Source organism: Egretta garzetta, unplaced genomic scaffold, assembly GCF_000687185.1.
Source record: "Egretta garzetta isolate BGI_Z169 unplaced genomic scaffold, ASM68718v1 scaffold571, whole genome shotgun sequence".
Classification (NCBI taxonomy): domain Eukaryota; kingdom Metazoa; phylum Chordata; class Aves; order Pelecaniformes; family Ardeidae; genus Egretta; species Egretta garzetta.
This window is the reverse complement of record NW_009258622.1, coordinates 292,140-303,308: the sequence shown is the minus strand read 5'-3', so window position 1 is coordinate 303,308 and position 11,169 is coordinate 292,140. Positions and strand designations below refer to the sequence as shown.

General features: G+C 50.1%; 1 protein-coding gene across 1 annotated transcript in view; it reads right to left on the bottom strand.

Moving 5' to 3' along the window:
* Positions 1–667: 667 nt before the first annotated feature.
* AIFM1 (apoptosis inducing factor mitochondria associated 1) overlaps positions 668–11,169 on the bottom strand; it is a 15,910-nt gene continuing 5,408 nt past the window's right edge. Inside the window, exons 5-17 of the mRNA XM_035903674.1 lie at positions 11,109–11,169; positions 10,847–10,977; positions 9,953–10,043; positions 9,126–9,210; positions 8,402–8,478; positions 7,100–7,208; positions 6,276–6,383; positions 5,126–5,214; positions 4,905–5,045; positions 4,227–4,369; positions 2,703–2,827; positions 1,923–2,119; positions 668–986 (exon numbers count right to left, since the gene is read on the bottom strand). The exon at positions 11,109–11,169 is cut by the window's right edge and continues 15 nt beyond it. Of these exons, the coding sequence (XP_035759567.1) occupies positions 915–986; positions 1,923–2,119; positions 2,703–2,827; positions 4,227–4,369; positions 4,905–5,045; positions 5,126–5,214; positions 6,276–6,383; positions 7,100–7,208; positions 8,402–8,478; positions 9,126–9,210; positions 9,953–10,043; positions 10,847–10,977; positions 11,109–11,169 (1,429 nt within the window). The 3' untranslated portion in view covers positions 668–914. The remainder of the gene's footprint in view (positions 987–1,922; positions 2,120–2,702; positions 2,828–4,226; positions 4,370–4,904; positions 5,046–5,125; positions 5,215–6,275; positions 6,384–7,099; positions 7,209–8,401; positions 8,479–9,125; positions 9,211–9,952; positions 10,044–10,846; positions 10,978–11,108) is intronic.

The window sequence follows — 11,169 nt, the reverse complement described above, 5'->3', positions numbered from 1 at the left end:
GCGAGATCCCCGGCTCGGCTCCCGACGCCTAACAGAAGCACACGCTCTCACAAGCTCCAATCCTGGCCTGGGATTCCCGGGGCCCAAGCTCAGCTGTGATTCTCTAACGGATTCTCCCTCCCTGCAGCAGCAATCCCGCACCCCTTCTCACATTTACGCTTGCACCTCATCCTGGAACAGAGCAAGGCTGGGGGCCGAGAGCTCAGTGTTAACAGAAAGCACCCAAATCCTCACGTGGTGGCTGGAGAGCTGATAGCCCCGCCATCCCCCCCCGCCCTGGATCCAGCACCACCAGTGACTGGCTCTCCCCACCCACTTCAGCCTGGGGTCCCCAAACCTGCAGCAGTGCGCCTGCTCTGTCGCTCTCAGAATTTAGTCCCTTCTCTCCCGCCTTAACAACTTGAAGCCTCTCTCCTTATTCCTCCCATCCCTTCTAGACCCCATCCTACACCGGACTCCAGGCTGGAGCACGCACCTGCCTTCAAAGGCGAGCTTACGTGGGAGCCACCGCATCACGTACTGCTTCATCCTGTCGGGATGTGATTTTCCTACAAAGGCAGCACTTGCTGCCGAGAGCACGGCCCTCCCTGCAGCGCCCAGCAGGACTGCAAGCTCACCAGCTGGGAAGGGCTGCAAGAAAAGAGGCAGCTCCACAGCCTTCTCCGTGGTGGACACAAGGGAAAAACCGACAGCAGCAGGCAGCGCGCTCCCCTTTCGAAACCAGCAACAGGCAGGCACGGGAAGAAGCCCTTTAACTTAGAACAACCCAGCTTTATTGGTGCAAACATCGGAACTCTAGGTGGCTGGGAATATTCACAAGCGCTCAGAAGAAGGCGTCTGAGGTGAAGGGGTGCACACAGCCCGTGGCCCCCGCTGCCCTACTCACTCCTACTGCGGTGTTCCTGTTCTGGAGTTCAGTCTTCGTGGATATTGAAAAGCTTTGCTACTTCGTTGAGATCGTCGTGCTCCTCGCCATCTTTGATGATCTGCGGGAAGGAGGAAGGCATGAACACCTGCACATCCTATAAACCAGCAGAGCTGCAAGACCGCACACGGCCACCAGCCAACGCGATGAATTCCTGAGATCCTCTCTGAAGCTCTGCTGATGACAACTCACCCATTTCGGCAGTCCACAACACGACAACAGGACTTATCATAGAATGGTTTGGGTTGGAAGGCAGCCCTAAAGGTCACCCAGCCCAAGCCCCCTGCAGGAGCAGGGACACCTTTAAGCAGATCAGGCTGCTCAGAGCCCCGTCCAACCTGGTCTTGGATGTCCCCAGGGATGGGGCCTCCACCCCCTCTCTGGGCAAGCCGTTCCATGGACTTCCTATGGCCAAACTGATATGGGAGACCTAAATGTAGCGTTGTCTGCCTACAGGAATGGCTGGCGTTAAAACCAGCCTCCCTGTGCCTGTAGGACTTGTTTCTGATGTCTGCGTTTCCCTTTACAGCTGGGGAGAACAAGTGTCTTCAAAAGGTGACAGCTCGGCTCGGAAGATGAGCCGGTCTCTTTGCACTGAGCCAGTGTAAGGGGATTAAGCTCGCAAACCTAACTTTCAGACAATGAGACTGAGACAAAGCAGCACAAGAACAGGACATTTCACCCCGATGCTCAGGCACATGTGATTTTTGCCTGTACTTACTACAGCTGCGGCGCCAGCCACCCAGAGGCAAGGCTGGAAGCATAAACCTGACTCAAGTTGTTTCTGTAAGAATTTTGAACACACGTGCGGAAAAGCGCAAGGACCTCTCCCATAATTCACCCCAGACAGGGCTGCCACTGCATATTGCGCAGCTCTGCTCCAGACAGAGCGCCTGCATTTATTTATCCTCCTTTTAAACTGGCAGGTTGATCTTTCCACAAGGAAATCCCCACTCTAAGCAAGCCTCGCTGTTCAGCATGCCGGTCCCGTACTGACCTTCCGAGCAATAGGCATCCTGTTGAAGATGTTCCATAACACGATTCCTACCACGACTTTGTCCCTGAGGTAGAAAATGACACCTTTGCCATAATCTTCTCCTTGCTTTGGAACCTGAGGCGCTGGTGAAACGCTTGGAGAAACGCGAACTTCGGAGGCTTCTGCTTCTGTTTCACTCTCTGACCGAATCCCCGTCCCTAATGCAAAGAGAAGAGGTATCAACCAAAAAGCAGCAGCTCTTTGCCTGTGACGGTGAAAGCAGACTAAAGAGCAGGGTTCTGTACGAGACTGAGCTGTTTTTCTCTGAGCGAGTTGTGTGCAGGAAAAGTTGAGTTTCAGTAACACCAGAACGAAGCCGTCCTAACATGAAGCACAACACTGACCACTCCCAACTTCCATCACCAAAGGCAAGAGCCAGAACAGCCCACTCCTTCCAGGCAGCGCATACAGAATAAATACGCTTAGATCCACGCGGTCCCTTTTGTGCAAAACCCGCGCGTTTTATTGCTATGGAGGACATTAAGGGCCACTGGGGAAAAAAAAAAAGAGTGTTAACTTTAGTAAATGAGTTACAAGATGTCTTCTTGGGGGAACGTGATGCTTTCGTCCCATTTTCCTATCAAAAGCAGCCTTTCAAGCTGGGTCTAGAAAAGAAGCAAACAGACTGATGCCTCCTGGTGCTCTACACTGAGAGCAGAGCGACTCTGTGGGCGCGACACAGGGCGAGAGACAAACCCCTTCGTGCACGGAGGCAGCTCCCAAGCGTGACTACAGCCCTACCTGATTGCTCCGTTGCACTTTTCGGTGTGTCTTCTGCGGTTGCTTCAGCAAAGACTCCTCCCGTTGGCAAACTACTGTCAACAAGGCCGATGGCTTCGTACCCGACGTTAGGGCCCAGATCGCTCCTAGGAACCAAGCAGAAAAAGAAAATCATCCTTTGTAGCATTAGCGCGACAAATCCAAGGGCACTCCATCCAGCCCCAAACCCTTAAGGACAGCGCTGTGCGAGGGAGATCACGGCACGCAGGCTGGCGGACACGCATCAGTCTCTTCTGCGCACATTAGTGTGGAACACGGCCTCGAGACACAGCGAGTCCAAGGCCGTGGGTTTCGGAAGAAACCAGTTCATTGAAGAAAAACTTAGAATACTTAAGGTCAAAGCAGCTGTGGTTTGGGGCCCAGCCAAGTGCAATACGTCCAAAGGGTTCCCAACCGTGCTGAGGGAATAAATGCATCCCTCAAACCCATCTGGATCTCTTGATACGTACACCACTACCTTTCTGGCCAGAACCCTCCAGCACGGACTGGGGTTACCGAAGGAACACCAGTAATGCACCAGCTAACCAGACTGGGCACCCAGCAGTGGGTACGTGACAGCTCGGGAGGGCTCCTGAACGTCCTGAAAAACCGCACGAGGAGTTGCTGCTGTTTGCCAGCTCTTTAGCAGAGGAGAAGGCAGCCTCACCCAGCGAGGGCTGGCAAAGCCCCAGAGGTAACGCTGCCAACACAACAGAACGCGCAGCCCCCCAGCTGCCTGCAGCCATGTCACGGTCAGGGCATCCTGGAGAAAACCCCCCCAGCTGAAATGGACGCTTCTGCCTCCTCGTTTAAAAGGCAAGTGAGAAACTCTTCTGGGTTTGTGCGGTACAGGCCAAGGGTTCAGGTAAATGACAGCAAGGCACAGCTATTTTTGAGGGGATTTCTCCAAGAAAGGTAAAACTCCTTTCCCCATATTTAAACTCCTGCTAACTTTACTGATCTTGAAGTAGCAGGCTTGGGATTTTTGTGTTACTTTTTGTTTGTTTGGGAGTGTTTGGTGGTTTGTTTTAAACAGGACTTCACAAAGATGCAGCAGAACTGGCGGTCTCCTTGATACCTCTCTCTGGGAAACATCAACCTTTCATGTACACGCCCGGATGCAGCGATGCATCGGTTCAGCTCATCAGCAAAGGTTCAACACAACAGACTGTGCGGGGAAACTTCAGATAACTGCAGCAGGAAAGCTGCTGCTAGGTTGAACCTGTAAACGAGCCTGCTTTGAGGAAGGGGCTGCTTTTTATTGCTACTTGCTTCGCTGAATGGGAGCTGCAGGAAGGAAAAATATTTCAGAGGTCAGGGCAGAGCAGCGAACGCTCAGATGCCCTCCCATTCATCCCTGAGCTTCTGGGAACAAGAAGCTGTACAAGGTATTTGCTCAAGTAGCGTGACTGCACTTGGGAAGCAGAAAGCTTTCCAAGGTCTATCCTGTCACAGCTCCTGCAACGTGGCCAAGTAAGAAATACCAAAAGCCGAAATCAACGTTACCAGAACATGGACTGATGCCAGTAGGGCTTTGCAGCTCCTGTCATGTTTTCGCCAGCTAATCTTCCGCTCACAACAGCGTGATCGTGGTGCTCCACACGTCTCCTACCTAGTTTGATATCATAGAAGCAGGCAGCATCCCCTGCCTTAAGAAGAAGCATTCAGTGAGGACTGAACATTGACATCATTAGCTTAAATTAATGCACAAAACAGGCACTGGGAAGAGAACAAAGTGGAACTATGAACGGAGTTTTTCTGACAAACCCCAAACGCAACCACCACCTTATCCCACTCCCCAGGCTACAAAAGTCCCAATTTCTCAGCATTTTTCACCGATCTTTGGAAAATAAGACACTATCGGGTGTGTTTTTCCAGAGGAATCAGAGTCTCGACTCCCACCAAAGGGACTCTTACGCAAGGAGAGTAATCCGTGCTATCTTTAGGTTACCCCAACTCCTCTTACACAGCATAAATATTCAAAGACTGGCACAGCCGTTACCACAGCAACGAAGTGTGCGAACAGAGCCCAGGCTGCCGGCAGGATCTGCGCTACAACTGGTCTCGTTACTTGCTATTTTTTGCCCCATTCACCTAATCGAGGTGTACCAACCCCCGGAACTCCGTGTATTCTGGTTGCACCAGCGTAACCAGCAGACAGAAAACTCCTCTGCACGTACTCACCACCCAGATATTGGAGCGTGCCTGCAGCTCTGCATTCACCCTGAACCCTCCAAAGTCCGAGTCCACCTCCAGCCCAGCTGACTTTGCTAATTCCACATTAGGCTCCAGCCCTACCGCAGCCACAATATGATCCGTCTCTACCTGTTTGGGAATTCATAATTATTATCTTAATTTTATCAATGCCTCTGCAAACTTTACCCTCTCCCTGCTTTTAAACTTACCTTTCGGCCGTCTTTCAGTTTAATCACCAGTCGGTTGCCAGAGACAGAGACAGACTTGACCACAGCGTTAGGCATGACATTAACGCCCTCTGCAAACAAACAGAGGAAACATAACTGCTTGCTCAGGGGTAAAGAGACTTCAGCTGAGGCAGGCATCTTTGGTGCAAACAGATGTAAGGCAGAGCAGGGGCCAGGATAGGGACCGAGAGGGAGACCACCCTATCTTCGCTGCATGTGCCAGTACAGCTCTGAGTGAAGCACGAGGAGAAACAAACCCAGCTAAAAAGGCTGAAAGAGCTACTCAAACGACAATCAAAAGTACGTATCTCACACGAGGACAACGTCACATCCAAAAGAACTCCCTGAGGCAGGTTTTCGGGCACTAAGGACATTCAATTACCTACTGCTCTGTCCCAGCCAGACCCAGGGGTCTGACAAGGCAGCTTCCGTACACAAAGCAACTCAGACCTGTGGGTTATCAGGCCCTGCAATCTGCAGCCCCAACTATATCCCTTCTCCCTCTGTTCCGACTCCACTTACCAATGCACAGGGATATATTTGGCACTTAATATACCAAATGGGAGGGGGGAAAAAAAAAAAAAAAAAAGGTATCTCTGACATTATCAGCTAAACACTACAGCAGCTGGTCTTCAAAGTGAGGGCGTAAGGCACGGGGCTACACAACGCTTCTCTCCAAGCGACTCCAGGCTGACTGCATTAGGCAGTAACGAGTAAAATGATCTGAGGATACAGCAACTCAGAAGAGAACGGGCAGTTATCGTAAGACAACTTTGGTTCCAGATTACAGAGGCCATTAAAGTAACTCGCAAGTATGGTAGTAGGGATCATTCTGCACGGGAACAGCCAGAGGGAAAATCTCATTGGCATCAGCATGCATATTTGCTTGGCTTTCCCAGAGGAACTGCTAAGAAGCCAGAGATTCAGGGCAGCTCAGAGCTACCCAAGCTGCCTGAACTGCAACATGTTCTGTTCTGCACCCAGGCCACCTTGCAAGGGGCCCAGTCTTCCTGAGACTCCACTGACAACACCGGCAGAGCACTGCATTTCACAAGGGAGAGCTACACAACAGCCACTGGCCTAAACACCACAGCTCCGCCACTCGCAGAGGAGCACTGAAGTGCAGCTTCACCTCTTCTGACTTTCTCTGTGGTCCAGTTGCTCAGATATTCAGGCAAGACTTTGCCCATGTTGCCGTTCTCTGGAAAGAGCTGAATCACCTCCAGGCCTCTGGTTCGTGCTGAAAGGGAAGCAAAGAGCAGGCTTCTTACCACCCATGGATAAGGGGCAGAACAGACTTCAGGATGCACGCATATGCTTTACTTTACGCAAGGTGCTTGACAGAAGTTTCCAAAACTGGGAGTTCTGGCTCCCAGATTTTCCGCAGGAGTCACAAAGTGACTGGCCCCTGTATCACTTACTCCTGCAAACTCTAGGGTAACAGACAGCAGACTTGCAAGTAACGTGCTCAGGACTTTGGAGAAAACTTCCCTCATTAGAAAAATTACCACAAAGACACTACTCAAAAAGCTGCGTGCACTTGACAGTAAGAATCCAGTTGTTCACAACCACTTTGAAATAATAGGTTTAGGGTGGCTTTTGGCATTGAGAGAGCAAATAAAACTTTTCACAAGGTGGAATGACTTTGCAACATGCACTGGCCTGCAGAGCTGCCAGGGAGCCCAACCTACAAAAACCTTTATGGTCAGGTGCTGCTTGACCTGCTAACGACTGGGGGCTGCTAATGAGAGTGAAGATGGAAAACCACGTCAGGCCATAGAGCCAACAAACCACACGTGCACTAAGGTTATTCCAGACAAACCACACGTCTGTGCAAAAAACGCAGCAGTTGGGAAATGAAAAGGAAGTTTATCGTGTCAGGCTGCTTACGTGCAAAGTCTACCTCATCTGTCAAGGTGCCAGCTGAAGACAAGCTGCCTGCGGAAGCATGCTTACCTCTCCTTCCCAGAGCACAGGCCAGCTCACTGCCGAGAAAACCACCACCAATAATTGTGATGGACTTGACTTCTTTTGAAATCTTCTCCAGACTTTTGAAGTCCTCAATCTGAAAGAAGATTCATTCCCATTTCAAATATCCTCAGACAGGAATGGCAGCAGAAGATAATTTTCTCCAATTTCTCCCTTTGAAATAAGGGCAACTCTCTCCCCAGCTTAGAAAGGGAAACATGTTTCTTCTTCCTCCTGTTCATCTATTGCACAGAAAAAACTCTCTGGCTTCCTAATGTTTGTGCAAGCTTTTCCCTGTCCAGACAATCTCAGATTCCTGCATTTTCCCCTAACTTTTTTTTAACCCTAAATTACAATGAAATTTCCGGACACAAACGTACTGCAGCACTTAGAGTACCACAGGGATGCCACAGCTCATGTCACCCATCTTTGCCTTCCCACAGCTGAGCAGACCAGACCTTAGGGGAATTCCAGCACAGAGCAGAGAGGTTCCCGTATGGCTTCTTATCTCCTATTCATTCCCTGAACTAGGCTACGGAGAAGGCTACATGCCTGTTCTAAATCCCATGTTTTCAAGAAAGTAGAGCATGTCAACAAAAAGCAACTCTACAGCAAAACCAAGACGGCCACTGACCAATTTCCACTTCTTTTATTTACTTTGTCCCAAGGCACAGGATGAAGGTGAAGAAATGCCACGAAGGTGGCACGGATATCAGGTTATTAGCTCATCAGAAAACTATTTAAGCCAATCCAAGAGGTAATGCGAACACTCAACTTCATGCTCAGCTAAAATTTCAGAGCTTGAGAGCAGTCTCTTTCCTGCCTCAGGCCAAAGGCCAACTTCTTGCCCAGGTGCTGCAGAACTGTGGCATACACTTATTCGAGAGGGGTGCCAGGCTGGAGTACTACGCTAGCTTCCTGTGTCTCCTCATGGTCCTGAAGGCACACACTGCTTACAGTCCAGACTGACTTGCAGAGCTTACATTGCTCCTGCTTTTAAAAGGCCTGGAAGGTGCAAAGTCATACAGGAGGGAAACTTAGAGAGAAAAAAAAAAAAGAAGTTACACATTATTAGAGCTCTCAGGCCCGAGGCAAGCAGTGGAGTGCTCTAGTAGACTCTACCTGCCTGGGGAAAAGGAATAACTAGCAAATGGACTCCTGGTTACCAGCTGAGGGAAGCAGCTGCCAAGGCAAGGCTGTCCTGGACCCAAAGCAGAAGAGTTAAAAAGCTGAAAATAGCGGTAGTGGCTCTGATTTTTTTCAACCTCACCAGCAGCACCTGGAGATTACCTTTCGGAACAGTGTCAGCCGTCGTTGCACATCTTTTCCTGCTCTTTCAATGGCGGGCAGGTTCCTTGGGGAACCACCTGAGGACAAGGAGGGGGAGAGAGACACTAATGATACCACGGCCATGTCACTGGCTATCCAAGATGATGCAAAGCTATCTTTAACCCGGCCTGGGCTTTCCAAACTGTTACAACAAGCTCTATTCCCTGTTGCTGTCCAGGTTTTTAACATGAAAAACCTTCTGTGCAAGCAGCAAGTGACCCAACAGGTACCCAGGGGAACAGGATCTGGTGCTATACACCTTGCTCCACTGACCGGAGACAGCCAGTTCCGCTTCAACCACAGAGGGCTATAGAACTGCTAGGGATAGAGGCTGGAGCCGTGCTCTGCCCAAGCAAGAGCCGGTTGCTCTGCCTGCTACTGCTGCAGGCAGGATTTGAAGAGGCTGGCCTGCACAGGAGCTCCCTTACTGAGCCGCTAAGGAAGTCACCTTTTCCTCCTTCCCTGCTGAATTTCAGAGCAAAACTTTGAACATCCCAGAGAAGCTGGCTGATGCGAGGCAGGCGAAAAACCCAATGGCATGGCTGGCTGTGTGACTGCCCTCCATGTGACAGCTCTGCCAAGTGTTTGACACATACTGCAGAAACTTCCCTGTCAGGCGAACGCTGCTGAAATAAAAAGCCTGGCACAAGGCAAAGAACAAAGAGAAAAAAATCCAACAGCTTACCAGTGGCAATTAGACATTTGTCGTAGGATATCTGGGTACCATCACTGAGTTTCACTATGTTGCCTCTAACATCCATATGCACAACCTGCAAAATTAAACAAGCAGGAGAGCTCAGGCTTCCATGTAGGGCATTCAAGTTAAACTGCACAGACTATTGATTAGAGAAGCAAACCTGGACATAATGTTCTCCCACCTTTAAGTTTAGCGGGGCTGGGAGGGGGTAAGGGAGAAGACTCGAACTGAGACAACTTTTTTGGCAGCTATCATAGATCAGGTTGATTTTCCCAGGATCCGAGTCTAAGAAATGGACTGACATGCAGCATAGCTCAGCACTAAGAGGAATCATTGAAATCCTATTTTAGCAATGTATAAAAAATTGAGGAAGCAAACATATTGGAAGCCTCCCCATAAAGTTTTCCACCTTCCTGCTGCTTCTGCACAATGCTCTTGCTCACATTATATCCCACTACTCGGATCGCTCGACTCTCCGTACCTCACCCTCTCACCGACACGTAGCCCAGTTCCCATTTTGTCACACCCTGTCTCTAAGCTCTATGTATTCTTGTCCCATGCCCAAACTCTAGAGTTATCCTTCCCTCTTCCTTATCTTCCCTCAGCTCACTACTACTCCTCATAGCTTCCCACGTTTTCAAACTGCACTCACGCTGTCCTTAAGATTAGCATAGTCCCTGCTTCATCATATACACTTTCCCCAAACTTGTAGGCATTCTTTCAGCCAGCCCTCCACACCACCACCTACAGCCGTCCAGTTTCAGCTTAGAGCGCAGGCTCTGCTCGGGAAGAACAACAGCTAGTGCTGTACCCACCTTCTTGCCACAGAGAACTGCCACTCCACCGTTTTCTACAAAAGGCAGGTCACGGACAGGCACATAGAATGACGGCGGCTGGAAATATATACTGCAAAAAGCTCCATTATCAAACAGGTTCCACGTTCTCTGTGGTACCAGCTATTCAGCAATTACCGGTGATACAAAGACAACTCTATGCATCCATCACAAGCTCCAGAAATTTGATTTATCTATTTTTAAGAATTAGGGTCTTCACAGTGTTGAAGTTCAAGGGTTTAGATCAGTCAGGCTTTATCACAACAGTCACAAGAAGCAAATATGATCCAGGGTCCCTGGAGCTCTGCTCTAAACTGTGAAGCTGTACCCTCACCCTTGCTATTAACTTATTTCACAGGATTTCTGCCAGTGGCGGTGTCCGTCTAAGGGAACCACAGCAAGATTCAGGAGGTATTAAGTACTGAGCTAACTCTCACGTGCGAAGCAGCACTCCTCTTGACAACCGCCAGCACTGCCACACCTTTCAGCCTGCTCCTTAGTGCTCGGCTGACTCGTTTGTAGCATCTCAGCACCTCTGGGAAGCCATGCGCCACGAGTCCACAGCCAACGTCGTGGACTCCACAAGGTAAGTAGTCACTACTCCAGTGCAAAACCACACACAAGCTCTGCACACAGCATGCAACGCTCTGTCCCTTCTTCGGTCAGCCTAGCGACAACGCACACAGACACACACGCACACCTCAGGGCTCTCATCATAGCAGGCACGAACACAGAAATCTACCCAGTGGTTTGCCCACACAGCATGCTGGGGACCTTCAGAGCTCTGCAGCGGCTCCCTCGCAAGAACAGTTTGATCATCGATAGCTTTTCATTGAACACTCTCCTTCGTCCTGGCTACCCGTAAGTGATGCGTACCTCCTCTCCTTGCCGTTCCACTGTTTAAATCGCAGAGTCTCCGTCACATTGGGATCATCTGAAAACCATAGTTCTTTGGAAAGAGGTGGACGCATATAGGGCAGGGCAGGATCTTCAGACACAATCAGCACCTTCAATTGGTCATTAAACACATCAGCTGTACCGATGCCAGGCAAAGGGCAAAACACACAACAGAGGCTCTGAAGCAAGCACAGTCTTCAGTTGGCCGCACGAGTCTGCTCTAGAACAGGGCATCTCTTACCCGGGCACCAGGGTCACGAGCCCGAATGGATCTGGCAGCAGCAAAAGCAGCAGTTCCTCCA